We start from the raw sequence: 14965 nt of genomic DNA, 5'->3' as shown, positions 1-14965 counted from the left end.
ATGCCAGGATTTTACTGTTTGCTCTCAAGATATTAGCTACCAATTAATCACACGTTGCACCAAATCTTAATGCAACATCATCGCCACCTATAATAAGTGACCTCAAAATTAAAACAACTCTCTGGTTTATTTTCTGTTCCTCTCTCTGCCGGTTCCCAACTGAAACTCACATGCCCCCCAATTCGTCAGCAAAAACTTCTCCCCTATTTCACTCGCTGCACCATTTCCACACATCTCTTACCTCTTTCCACGTGTCAATCATTAATACGGCGGTGGTGTCCACATGTGCCCTCCGTTATTCCCTCACATTTTCACCGCCCAACTCATGGGCTTTACCGGACCCGAATCACCTCAACCCGCAATAAACCCGGTCAAGCATTGGAATCCCAACTTTGGCAGTCATGTCTCTCCACGTGGCATATCCCTAATGGTGCACTCTCTGGAATCCGATGCCACTTTTTTTAGTATAAAATACCACGTTGGCCTCCCCCTTTGGTTTGCAGTATCAGTTAAGCATTACGAGGAACAACCAACTAAGCTAGCCCAGTCACCCCCTCCCCAAAGGAAAATATGGCGCCAAAATCGTTCTCATTTCCGGGGATTTTCCCTGCACTTCTCGCCTCCTCACTTGCTTTACTCCTATTACCGACTCCAATCATAGCCGTCCACGACTACCACGATGCTCTCCGCAAGAGCATTCTCTTTTTCGAAGGCCAAAGATCCGGCAAACTCCCACCCGACCAACGAGTCAAATGGCGCCGCGACTCGGCATTGCGCGACGGCTCCACTGCTGGCGTACCTACTCTTCTCCCACATCCTACATTTTCCTTTTTTACGACACTAGGAAGTCCTGTTAAATCGTTCATGCCTTTTGATGTGTATTTTGTTTTTCAGGTGGACTTAACGGGAGGTTACTACGACGCCGGAGATAACGTAAAGTTTGGGTTCCCAATGGCGTTTACCACGACTCTATTAGCTTGGAGTATCATAGATTTCGGGAGGAACATGGGGCCGGAGTTAAAGAACGCCGTTAAAGCGGTGAAGTGGTCGACGGATTATCTGTTGAAAGCAACGGCAAAGCCTGGAGTGGTGTATGTACAAGTTGGAGATGCGTACTCAGATCATAGCTGTTGGGAAAGGCCGGAGGACATGGACACGCTTCGCACGGTGTACAAAATCGACAATGCGCACCCTGGTTCTGATGTGGCAGGTGAAACCGCCGCTGCATTGGCTGCTGCTTCCATTGTGTTTAGGTCACGTGACCCTGCTTACTCGAGGTTGCTCCTCAATCGAGCCGTTAGGGTACGTTGCTGTCACTCGCACTAGTAATTATATATTTTTATTATTTTTACTATAAATGTTTACTTTAGAAGATTCGACACTAAAATATTGAAGTTTATTTTTTATTTCTAACCTTGTCGCAATAAAAAAAAAAAGAAAAAAGAAAATGTACCCGAGTCACGGGTCAAGAATGTTTTTAGTCAATTGCTCAATTTAATAATGAATTTTAGTTGTTGCTCTGGTAGTATTTCAGTAGAGAAATTAGGTGGCATTTTTAATTTGATTACAAAAGAATAAAATCTAGATTTTATCGTGGTTTATGGTAAAATGGAATTTTACTATAGGTGTTCAACTTTGCTGACAAGCACCGGGGTGCCTACAGCAGCAGCCTGCACGCTGCAGTCTGCCCTTTTTACTGCGACGTGAATGGCTACCAGGTGAGATAGGTCTTTTTCACACATAATATGAACCGTTTGATTATCACTTTGACTGGCTGATAAGGTAAAATATATTTGTAGGACGAATTGCTTTGGGCAGCGGCTTGGTTGCACAAGGCCTCAAGGAAGCGCGCATACAGAGAATACATAGTTAAAAACGAGGTGGTCTTGAGAGCCGGAGATACCATTAATGAGTTTGGATGGGATAACAAGCATGCTGGGATTAATGTCCTCATTTCCAAGGTAAAACTATAAATTAAACAAATAAAAAAACCCAGGCTCTTAATTAATCCCTGGATTATATATGTTTAGGTTCAATGATTATAATGATACGAATGTTTTTATTATTATTTAGGATTGAGTGTGTTTTCTTCTATGTTTGTGTGCCTATCCATTTATTTACTTACAGTGTTTTATTCTCCTTGTCTTGTGTTTTTTGTTGGGGAATGTGGGATGTTTTTCTCACTTGCAAGAAAAAAATTGATAGAAAATGTGGCTCGGTGTCACGTGGTTGGGGAATAACTTTGATCATATTTCTTGGTGGGCCTCACATCTTGTGGAGGAGTTTTCTTCCCCATTTTCAAACCCCCCTTCTTTTTTAAGATTTCTTTTAGAGCAACTGAAAACAGTTCGCAAGCTGTGAAGTTTTGGCTTTATTATCAATCCAGGTCACGAGAAAAAAAAAGAAAGTTAGATTTCATTTGGTCAGGTTTTAAACCAAGGAGAAGTTAGATTGCGATACTCTCTTTTTTGTATAAAATAAATGCTACTACCAATTTCTAACATATAAAATAGATAAGATGGGGGAATGGATTAATAATTATGTGACATGGAAAAAAGGGGTATATGATTAAATGTATCTAAGCATAGAATTTGGCTTTCCATGTGAAGCATAATTTGTGCATTCACAACCCAATCTGGACATTCTCTTTAAATATTAAGATAATAAAAGAACCAAGTATTTGGAGCCAAAAGAGGCTAAAACTGTGCTTTGATGGACTGGATTCAAGGTTGGTGTCTTGTTTCCTCAATCATAAACCCAATTTTGTGCTCAACTGGAGGTGGCATCAAAGTCTAAGCATCTTAGTTTAGAGATCTGTTTTCTCGTGGGTCCCCATTCTGTGAGCTACTGCTACATGCATGTGCCTAAAGTCTGGGGCAACGGTTCCCTACCATGCTAACCCCATTATCTTTCACATTTAGCTTTTTCTTGAAAGTTGATGACGACTCCTTCGTTAACGACCTCTTACTCTTAAAAGTATTCCCATAACATGTACATGATTTCTTTCTATTCATGCATTTAATATTTTGTGCATAACTTTAGGATTTACGGGTTTTGCTGTAATATATCAGGGGATTCAGTATATCATACGTATAAGAAACAAATCTAGTTGTTAATTAGTATTGTCTATGTGCAGGAAGTGCTGATGGGAAGAGCTGACTATTTCGAGTCATTCAAGCAAAATGCTGATAGTTTTATTTGCTCTATATTGCCTGGGATTACTCATCCTCAAGTTCAATACTCTCCTGGTAAAAATGCTTACTTTCACCTTCCTTTCGTAAAACACAGGATCTCGGGAGAAAAAGGACAAAAGTAACCCTATTATAAAAAAGAATAAGAGAAGCAAATGATTAGGTTTGTCACATGTGGTACAAGGCTGGATGAACTGTATTAGTAATTAAGTGCTTTTTTTGCAGAATCCAGGTGGTTTTCTGGTAATTAAGAAACTAACCCTTTTCTTCTCTTGATGGAAAAAAAAAAGGTGGGCTGATCTTCAAAGCAGGAGGGAGTAACATGCAGCATGTAACGTCACTGTCTTTCCTACTTCTAGCCTATTCTAATTATCTAAGCCACGCTAACAAGGCTGTGCCATGTGGTGAAAGATCAGCCTCCCCTGCCCTTCTCAAACAGTTGGCTAAACGCCAGGTAACAATTTTATCCTTTTTCACCACCCTTTGTTTGTTTGTTGTTATATCTCGATAAAGTGAAATTATTTAGCTATAGACAGCACCATTAAAAATCAGGGGACCATATCCTAAATCAGACAAATTGAACGGCTAGAGTTTGTCTTTATGGTGAATATGTAACTATGTCTGATCTAGGAATGTTTGATATTGCTTGATCATTAAAAGACCACACCCCCACGTGATTTTGGGGTCATTTTCTTATCTAAATCGAAAAAATAAAGATGGACCGCAGAATTAATAATTGTAGTTCATTGTGGAAAATATAGGTGAACTACATTCTGGGAGATAATCCACTAGGGATGTCCTACATGGTTGGGTACGGTTCACGCTTTCCTCAGAGGATTCATCACAGGGGAAGCTCACTGCCATCGGTGGCGGCCCACCCGGCTCGCATCGGCTGTAAAGCGGGGTCTCGCTATTACCTAAGTCCGAGCCCAAACCCCAATTTATTGCTGGGAGCAGTGGTTGGTGGGCCTAACGTGTCGGATGCTTTTCCAGATTCAAGGCCTTATTTTCAAGAGTCGGAGCCCACAACGTACATCAATGCGCCGCTTGTGGGACTCTTGGCATTCTTTTCAGCGCACCCTTGATTTCTACACTCCAAAACAACAATGTAAAAGGATGATGGCAATTCCGAGTGGTGTGCGAAAATGGTCACCCTGCCCTATTATTGTGAAATCAAAAGATTCCAACTGTTCCCAAATAACAAAAACACTTGCATTTCCACACTTTAAGGATTGCATCCTTTTTCTTTGCCGGCACAAGTATTATAGATTGCAAAAAACACAACAAAGAAATTTAACCAATCAACATCTTCATTTCCCCTTCAATGGTAGTAAGGGGATATATATAGATCAAAACACGAGTTACAATGGATTTGTTAGATAAAACACTTAGATCCTCCATGAGAAGTTAATTTGTTTTTGTGGGTCATTAACTTGCTCATCTGCCTTAGCAAGCCTCGGTCCTTTGCTTTGAATGACATGCCCCATCACATTCATTACCTTTATTAACACTTTATACTCTGCCAGCATGATCATTTCCACCACCATTGGAAATATCTCCAGCAAAACCATGAATAGTAGCCTAATTTTCCAATTGTTTCGACACTTGTCATTTTCCTACAAAGAAAAAAAAAAGGCTACTCTTGACAAAATTTGGAGTGTAGGAAAACCAAAAATTGATTTATAAAGAAAGAAACTGCATTCCTAGCAATTATAAAAAGGCATCGAAATTGACCACAGTATCCATCCATCCTAACACTTATTATTGATACATGTGCATGGCTGAAATTTTCATTTTTTTTCTAAGCTTTTCCATTTTTCACTCCACTCTCATCATCATCATTTTCCAGGTAATTCTTCCATGTTGCACAATTCACATCCACAATAAAATTTCATTCTTCACCATAATAATTTCACTCTCAAAACTTTTTTCTAAAAGAATCAATGATTTTTTCATCTAATTACACTCTTCTCTTGAGAAAATACATTTAAGTAGCCCCTTTGATAGTTAAGGGTAATCAATGGTGTTTTTTTTATGTGATATATTATGATTGTGTCGAAAGTTATAAAAATTTATAAAAAGTTATTACAATGTAAAAAATATAATAATTATTAACAAATTTTTACAACAAATAGCTGGCCAGCATATTGTTTGTTGGATTTAGTTTAGTTTATTTATTGGGCTTTAAGACTTTATTTGGCTTGTACTCTCTTGTTATTTTCAATAAAATCCAGCTGTTGTTATTTTTAAAAAATAAAAATAAAAAATTGGGCACTAGACTAGCAAAACCACTGGTTTTGATTTTTCTCTTTTTTAATTTTTCCTACAATGATGAAATTATTGTTTGCAGCACAAGATGCCAATATATCAAAACGATTTGTTAACAAACTGGATTAATGCTGGAACTAATTAGATCATTAGATTAGTTTAATTAATCCATTTCGTTTAAAGTAAATGGATTATTTAAAAAAATTCAAAAAACAAAAAGAATTATAAAATTATAAAAAAACAGTTATTCAACTGCTGTAACAAAAGATTTAACATTTATTTAAAACCCAATGATCCAGACTACTATACCAAATGCTCTGATTCCTTTTAAATATCATCTCATCTCTGCTTCAAGTCTCACACATTTTCCTTTTACGAAATTAGCCCAATTGCTGGAAAGGACCCGCTTTGATACGAACTCGTTTCGTGATTGGTTCGAGTCGTATGTTGCCCGATCAGTAATAAAGGCTTAACAAAACAAATGATAAATTTACTAAGGCCAAAAATGAACCAACAATACTTGATTGTTGACCAAATCTCAAATGGCTCTTAGATGATTACGGTTTAAAAGACCTCGACTCACTATCAAGAATGATAGGAACCTTGGTATATGATGAACCTCGACCCACTATTAAGGATGATAGAAACCTTGGTATATGATGAACACCACACTATGAAAGTGATAAGTTCGGAAACAAGAAATGGATAGACGCCACAAGCTAAGCTTGATAAGTCAAATCAATTCCGTCAGAACAAAAAGAATTGGATAACTCACAATTCAAATATTTCATGTATCTTCAGCAAAAAGTGCCATTCTAAGGCTGATTACATCTATTTATAGTGTTTGAATAGGCTAGCCAATCACAAACATTCAATTTAATGTGCCATAAAAATAGAAATAAAAGACTCAAGTCTTTTCTTATTCTTGAACCAAATAACTCATTTCTTAAATTCACTTCAATTCAGCTGAATTGAATGACTTTGATTGCTTGAAAATGACTCTTGAGTTGTCTTGGCCAGCCAAATAGACACCAATTTAATAACCAGCTCCTTAATGAAAATTTGAAGGCTTGATTAATTCTCTTGAATGAACAAAAAATTGCTGGAAGAAGAAAAGTTGCTGCCGAATTTTAAAGAGCATAAAAATGCTCTTTAAAAACTCCTTTAATGATGTTTAAGCCTCCTTTATAACAACCCCTTTAATTTGTAACTAAAAAATAACTTGAACAACCACTTAATTCAATTTATAACAGCCTTGAGTTGTAACAATTATGAGCTGAAAAGTCACCTGCAATAAACACATTAAAATGAGTTTATTAAACACATGAAAACACTTATTAAACATAACACACATTATTACTTACTTAAATAAACGAACTAAAGACACATGCAATAATTATTCCAGCAACTAATTTAATTAAAGAAGCATAATTAAATGATTTTAACTCATGCATCAATAAGTAATCCTAGGAACTAGATTAATTAATAAGCATCTTATTTAATAAAGTTCAATAATTAACTCATTTATTAAAAACTTAAGATGAGTTGAGTTAATTGATTAGCATCTCATTTATTAAACTAAGATAAATTTAATTAAAAGAAACAACTTCAACTTGTAATAAATTGCAAGTGACGCCTATTGAACTGTTCAAAGCACGACTATCGAATTCGGCTACTTGCTCTCCCCAAGCTCGTTCCACATAGCTTGCTATTGCATTTCAAAATTTCTTAGCTCGTGATCGAGTTATTGGCCCTCGTGGCAGCTCAATAGATTCGGTAGTAAGTGCCTGGGCTAAGGTTGCATCATTCCCCCTTTTTCGAGGCGATTTGTTCCCAAATCGTCACTTACATTAAAAAGGGATAAATGAGCAACATTAAAAGTAGCACTAACCCCATATTCACCAGGTAAATCTAACTTATAGGCATTATCATTAATCCTCTCCAAGACTTGAAAATGTCCATCTACTCGTGGTAAAAGTTTGGAACGTCTTTGAACGGGAAATCTCTCATTGTGCATGTGAATCCAAACCCAATCACCGGGTTCAAATATCACTCATTTACGACCCTTGTTAACTTGATGAGCATATTGCTCCGTTCTTCGTTCAATATTATACTTAACTCGCTAATGCAATTGTTTCACAAAATCTGCCTTTGTCTTTCCATTTACATGCACCAATTTATCAGAAGGTAAAGGTAACAAATCCAATGGAGTTAAGGGATTAAATCCATACACTACCTCGAATGGTGAAAACTTGGTAGCTGAATGTACCGATCGATTGTATGTAAATTCAATGTGAGGTAGACACTCCTCCCAAATTCTTACGAATAATGGCCTGCAGTAGTGTTGACAGAACTCGATTAACAACCTCTGTTTGGCAGTCGGTTTAGGGATGACTTGTTGTGGAAAATAATAGCTTAGTTCCAAACTTTCCCCATAAAGTCCTCCAAAAGTGGCTGAGAAATTTAGTGTCTCGATTCGAAACAATGGTTCTTGAAATGCCATGCAATCGTACAATCTCCCTAAAAAATAGATTGGCAATATTTAAGGCATTTTCATTTTTGTTACACGCAATGAAATGAACCATTTTTGAAAACCGATCAACTACAACAAACACAGAATCTTTGTCATTCATTTTCTAGGAAGACCTAAAACAAAGTCCATAGAAATATCCATCCATGGCATTTCTAGGATCGGTAATGGAGTATAGAGTCCATGTGGCTAGATCTTTGATTTCGCCTTCTTGCAAACAATACAACGATTGCACACTTTAGCCACATCTCGTTTATCTTCGGCCAATAAAAGTGTTCTTGAAGAACGACCAAAGTTTTGGCAATACCAAAATGTCCCATTAAACCCCCACTATATGCTTCATGAACCAGCAGGTTTCTAGTTGATCCTTGGGGTATGCACAACTTATTTTCTCGAAATAGGAATCAATCTTGCCGATAGTACCTATCATACGCACTTTGTACACATAGCTTGTAAATTTCTCCAAAATCAGAATCATCAACATATAATTCCTTTAAAGAAGCAAAACCAAGTAATTTGACATCCAAATAATTTAAAAGAGCATACATTCGCGATAAAGCATCCGCAACGATATTTTCCTTACCTTGCTTATATTTAATCACATATGGAAAGGATTCTAAGAATTTTACCCATTTTGCATGTCATTTGTTCAGCTTAGTTTTCCCTCTCAAATGCTTCAAAGCCTCATGGTCAGTGTGTATAATGAACTCCTTAGGCCAAAGGTAATGCTGCCATGTTTCTAAAGCACGTATCAATGCGTACATTTCCTTATCATAGGTGGGATAGTTAAATGTAGCTCTATTAAGTTTCTCGCTAAAATAAGCCACCGGTCACCCATCTTGTGTTAAAACTGCACCTATTCCTATTCTAAAAGCATCACATTCCATCTCAAAAATTTTGTTAAAATCCGGCAAACATAAAAGTAGAGCATTAGTCAAATAATCTTTGATTTTAACAAAAGCAGATTCTTGTTCATCAGACCGAATAAAAGGTGAATTTTTTTGATAATACCGGTTAATTGGGCAGCAAGAGTGTTAAAATTCGGTACAAATCTCCTATAAAAGCTTGCAAGGCCATGAAAGCTTCTAACTTGGCTGATGTTAATAAGTCGTGGCCATTCTTGTATCGCTTTAATCTTCTCTTGATCTGCCTCTAGTCCACTTGCACTTATAACAAAACCTAGAAAAACAACTTTGTCAGTACAAAAGTTACATTTATTAAGGTTTGCATATAATACTTCCTTTCGTAAAACCTTTAAAACATCATGCAAATGTTCAAGATGTTTAGTTAATGATTTGCTATAAATTAAAATATCGTCAAAATAAATTACGCAAAAACGACCAATGAAAGACCTCAAAATGTGGTTCATCAACCTCATGAAAGTACTCGGTGCATTGGTGAGGCCAAATGGCATCACTAGCCACTCATACAAATCGTATTTGGTCTTAAACGCAGTCTTCCACTCGTCCCCCTCTCACATACGAATTTGATGATAGCCGCTTTTCAGATCGATCTTAGAGAATAATTTTGCACCATTAAGTTAGTCCAACATATCATCAAGTCTAGGAATGGGATGACGATATTTGATGGTAATCTTGTTGATGGCTTGACAATCTACACATATCCTCCATGAACCATCTTCTTTTGGCACCAACAGAACGGGTACTGCACATGGACTTAAACTCTCCACTATATAGCCTTTTTCCATTAATTCTGCTACTTGTCGTTGCAATTCTTTAGTTTCCTCTAGGTTGCTTCGATAAGCTGGTTGATTCAGAATTATAGCTCTGGGAACAAAGTCTATTTGTTGCTCAATACCTCGAAAAGGAGGCAATCCACTTGGCACTTCTTCCGAAAAAAGGTCCTTGAATTCCTGAAGCAATGAAACAATAAACAAAGGTAAAGAATTATCAAGTTCGTTAGCATCGAATAAGCATTCCTCGTACATAAGTACAAGCACGGGCTAATGCAACAACAATGACTTCCTTATCTCTTTTTCTCTCGCAAATACGCTCATTTTACCACTCTTAATTTCTTTTTGACTTTCTTGTTCCCCTCATACTTTTACCTTCACTCCCTCAATTTTTTCTTTATTTTTATCATTTTTCTTGTCTCTCTCTTTTTCAATCTTTTCTTTCAACTTCAATTGATCTTGGTACACTTGTTTTGGAGTCAATGGCGCTAAAGTTACATTCTTGCCACAGTACTTGAATGTATAACAATTTGTATAACCATCATAGATCACGCGTCTATTAAACTGCCATGGACGCCCCAAAAGTAGATGTCCTGCATGCATAGGAACTACATCGCACACCACTTCATCTTGGTACTTTCCAATAGAAAATGCCACCACAGCTTGTTTCGTTACTTTAAGCTCACCTCCAACATTTAGCCATTACAACTTGTATAGAGTTGGGTGTTTAGTTGTAGCCAAACCTAGCTTTTCCACCAACATAATACTAGCTACATTAGTAAAACTACCTCCATGAATGATCATACTACATACTTTGGCTTGAATGTGGCATCGAGTGTGGAAAATATTCTCCTTTTGTTGATCAGTTTCAACACTTTGAATGCTGAGGCTTCGCTTCACCACAAGAATTTCTCCTTCAACAGGTAACTCTAAATCTTTCTCTTCATCTTCGGGTGACATTTCAGGCTTATTTCCATCCTCTTCCTCGGATTCGATTTCTCCATCAGCTCTTATCACCATAATTCGTCGATTGGGACATTGACTAGCTATGTGCCTCGGCCTTGACACTTGAAACATCTTATGTCTCTTGTGCGATTTGGTGCTTGCTCATTTTTATTCTGACTTGTCTCTCTAACGGGCTGATTTGATTTAGCTGCTACAATCGACTCCTTTATTCTAACAGGGGGTTTGTTAACTCCTTGACTCCATTTGTTGGTTGAAGAATTGGCATAGGGTCTACTAACTACTTTTCGTTTAAGTTACTTTTCAACCTTAATCGCCATGTGGACTGTCAAAACCACCTTTTAAATTTGAAAAACATGGGGGTCAACTTTGAAAATAAAAAAGGGAGTCGCCACCAATCCTTTATTGTGGTGTGATCGGTTCACCATTAAAAATGATTTTAGGTTTGTGAATTTTGAGAAAACAGGTTTGGGAGTCGGTTACGCACGAGGAAGGGTTAGCACCCTCATGACGCCCAAAATTGGTACCGAATTGGTTGCTTAATGTCTTAATGTCGAAATTTTGAAAAGATTTTTTTATACGATCCTTTAAAAAAAGAAAATTTGAATAAAGTGAATTAGATGATAAGACTCACTTATCTTAAAGAAATAAATTGTCACACTCGATAAGTTAGAACGCGACATTTTAAATCCTCAAATTTAAGTTTATCTTTTGAATTTTTTTTAAACCGATGCATTTTGAGAAGGATATCTGATTATTTGGGTCAAATGAGAAAATCAAAACCCAGTAAGTTAAGGTTCGATTTCTCAAAATTCCTAAATATCGAACATTGCCTTTATTTCAAAATTGAGATAACAAAATGTTGTATCCAGTAAGTTAGGATCAAACATTTTGAAACCTTAAGAATTCCATTTCATAATTGCATGGCTTTAATAAAATGGGCGCTTGGTTATCTAAATTCATCGAGAAGAATCGAAGCCCAGTAAGTTAGGGCACAAGTCTCTCGAGAACCCATGAACGCCAAGCCCTTTTAAAGGATTATAAAATAAAACGATTATGAAGCTTTAATAAAATTCGACTCTTACAAACAGAATATGATTAAGTGGCGATACACATAATGTAAAAGATAAATAACAATTAAAACTTAAACTAAAAACAATTAAACAAATAATAGGCAAATACAAACATCGACTTTGATCATTATACAAACATCCACATTAAAAATTAAGCAACCCATAAATTCATAATTAATAAAAACGAGACAATGAAAAAGTGATAGCAACAAATAATACAAATAATTAATACAATTTGGTAAGGATATATAAAAAAAATTCAAATAAAAGGTTTGAATAAATTTTAATGAAGGATTTTAAAAACACAAAGAAATAAAAAAAACGTAGTAAAATAAAAGCAAACAACTTGAAATTAATATATACATTCTAATTTATGTAAATAAAACTCAGTAGAATTAATAGTATATACCTAGTAATAATACATATAAAAGTTAAATAAATAAAATAAAATAACAAACTTAAAAGAACAAGATTTTCATGCACCAGAAAATATCATTTGAAAATAAAACTATATGATTATATGTATACACATATACTAAAAGGAAAAAAATAATTCTATTACATACGCATCTATATAATATACAGTACTATTATAGAAATTAACATTATATATAAAACAAATACATAAGAATACAATAATATAATAATAAGAACAAGTATGATAAAAAAAATAACAATAAATTTCTTAAACAAATAAGAAAAAAAAACAAAATAACAAGGATTAGATCACAAACAAGATCAAATTAATAGGGAACAATTGAAATTAAAGAAAAGTGGGGACCATGCTGCAACACGCGTATTACATGGGGGCCTGATTGGGAAATATCCCACTTTCCCAAAACGCAGTGTCGCAAGCTGGACTGAAATGGAACAAAAGACAAATACGGGGCTAAACCAGAAAGAAGGGAAATAACCGATTTGAATACACTAGAAAAAAGGGGGAACTGGCCGCGCAAATATCCCTCCCTACGCCAGAACACGCGGATCTAACCGCGTCTGGGTCGGGTCATCGGGCCTCGGCCTAAAACGGCACCTTTTCAGAGCCATTGAATCAGGCCGAACGGTGTCGTTCCATGATTTCCCTTTAAGCCTACATTAAAACTAACATTAATTACCCTTACCCAGAAAGAAAAAGAAGAAAAAAAAATCTAAAAAAAACTACTCTCTGGCCAAGCAAGAGTCGCACTGCCTCAGACCCCACCTTATCCGATCCGAACTTCGATTACGACAGAGTGAACCAGGTTCGGCACTCCCACCTCGCAGGTGATTTCTCTTCTCTTCCCCTTTTACTTTCTTCTTACAATAATAAAAAAAGAAGACGAATATCAAAAAGTAACCGGAAATATCACTGAAAAATCAAAGAGGGATTACCTTTCAAAGAACTTTTTGTTTTCGATTTCTCTCTGAATATTTTGTATACAATGTGCCTGTGTGGTTTTTCTGTTTTTTTTTCTGTCTTTATTTTTATAGGCCAAAAAAATCTAAACTAAAAAATACAAAATTTCTCTTTTCTCTGCTGCGTTTTCCTCCCGTTTGCAGGTACGACTTGCAGGGCTAGGGACGTGGCATGTACGGAGGCAAAGGCACATGCATGAGGGTAGGGGCTTGGCACGCGCGGAGGAGTTGGGGCTGCTGCGGCGCTGGGGCTTGCTCGCTGCTAGGGTTTCTGCAACTAGGTTGGGATTTGGGCTGAGTTGGGCCATTAGGTGTTTAGACTAGAATTTGGGTTTGTACTGGGCCATTTATAAATGGGCTTGGTTTGTATTTTGGGGTTAGAGTCTGTATTTTTTTGGTAAATTGATCTGGGCCAATTTGAAATGGACTGTTTTTTGGACTGAATTTTATTTATTATTTTTTCTTGGTTTTTTCTACTTATTCTGAATGGGCCCCGGGCAAATTGGGCCTATTTCATGGACCATGTCCATCACTTCAACATAATGCTGTAATTCAACTATGTTGGCGATGTCACGGTTTAAACCCGTAAGGAACATAGCCATGATCGCCTCACGATCCTCCTCAATATCAGCTCGAATCATCATTATCTCCATCTCCTTATAATAATATTCAACACTTCTATTTCCTTGAATAAGGTTTTGAATTCGTTGATAAAGATCCCGATGGTAGTACGATAGAATAAATCTTTTCCGCATGATTGATTTCATTTCTCCCCAAGTAGAGATGGGTCTTTCACCATTTCGTCTTCGACTTGTTACAAGCTAGTCCCACCACACTATGGCGTAATCGGAGAACTCAATTGCCGCAAGCTTCACCTTTTTACTCCCGAATAGTTGTGGCAATCAAAAACAAGCTCGATCTTTTTTTCCAACTTCAAATAAGCTTCAAGATCATTCTTACCTTGGGATGGTGGAATTGTCATCTTGATATTCTTAAGATTGTCATCTAGTTGATCACGATCTCTAGGACCTCGTTGTCATTGACGGCCTCGACGTCGTACACTTTGGGTAGATAAATGATCACTTCTTGTTCACTTGCTTCATAAGGATCTTGGATTGGATGTCCTCGCTCTCATCTTGCACCTTCCGGAGTCATCTCACGTTGTTCGCGTGTCTCGACTCGATATAAACGATCTTCAATTGGTTCAAGTTTTCTATCAAATAATCGCTCCATCTCTCGCATAATTGCTTGAAGGGTAAGATCTAGCACTCCTCCTCCAACATTTCTTACGGGACGAAACCCTCCTTCCACATATTGATTTCTTTCCAGACTTCATGACATTTTTTAAAGAACTCACAAAAAAGAACCTCACTATCCAATCACAAAAAAAATCTCACACACTTGGCTTTTATACTCTCGAATAAACTCACTACTCTCTTACCTCTTTCCACTCACTCCTCCTCTCTAAGTTCTTAGGGAATTATTTAAACTTAAAAAGCAGTTGTTGTGGGTTGGCTTACAAATTTGATGTTTGGGCTTGGTAAGGAAATTGTAGGACAAAGAAAGGTAGGCTTGAAACAAAGAAATGAAAAGGGTTGGGTGTGGCAGAATAGTAGAACATAGCAATGACTGAAATTCGGGCAGCAATCAGAATTTTCAAAACTAACTTTTTTTTCACAATTTTTTTACGAATTTATTTTACAACTTGATATCCACTCCTTGAGTTTGAATGGAAACTAATTTTTTTTTACAATTTTTTTGAATAAACTACAATATCGTAATGCCAAAAGCGTCGATTCTTACTCCAAATTCGCTAACTCTGATACAAATTTTATACGACCTCGTTTCATGA

At 36.6% G+C, this 14965-nt stretch overlaps 1 protein-coding gene across 1 annotated transcript; it reads left to right on the top strand.

Annotated features, from left to right (window-relative positions):
* The first annotated feature begins 570 nt into the window (after nt 1-570).
* LOC107920906 (endoglucanase 8-like) lies at nt 571-4276 on the top strand. Its single transcript, NM_001327182.1, has 7 exons — nt 571-795; nt 895-1302; nt 1626-1718; nt 1800-1961; nt 3137-3248; nt 3482-3645; nt 3953-4276. The coding sequence occupies exons 1-7, from the start codon at nt 571-573 to the stop codon at nt 4274-4276; spliced, it is 1488 nt and encodes a 495-aa protein (NP_001314111.1).
* The last annotated feature ends 10689 nt before the right edge of the window (nt 4277-14965 follow it).

Source organism: Gossypium hirsutum, chromosome D01 (genome assembly GCF_007990345.1).
Source record: "Gossypium hirsutum isolate 1008001.06 chromosome D01, Gossypium_hirsutum_v2.1, whole genome shotgun sequence".
In the NCBI taxonomy this organism is placed as follows: domain Eukaryota; kingdom Viridiplantae; phylum Streptophyta; class Magnoliopsida; order Malvales; family Malvaceae; genus Gossypium; species Gossypium hirsutum.
This window is presented reverse-complemented; position numbering and strand designations above follow the sequence as displayed.

Coding starts and splice junctions, on each gene's coding strand:
- LOC107920906 (NM_001327182.1), top strand. CDS start 571: ATGGCGCCAAAATCGTTCTCATTTCCGGGGATTTTCCCTGCACTTCTC. Junction 1,719..1,799: donor GCGACGTGAATGGCTACCAG/GTGAGATAGGTC, acceptor ATATATTTGTAG/GACGAATTGCTTTGGGCAGC. Junction 3,646..3,952: donor AACAGTTGGCTAAACGCCAG/GTAACAATTTTA, acceptor TGGAAAATATAG/GTGAACTACATTCTGGGAGA.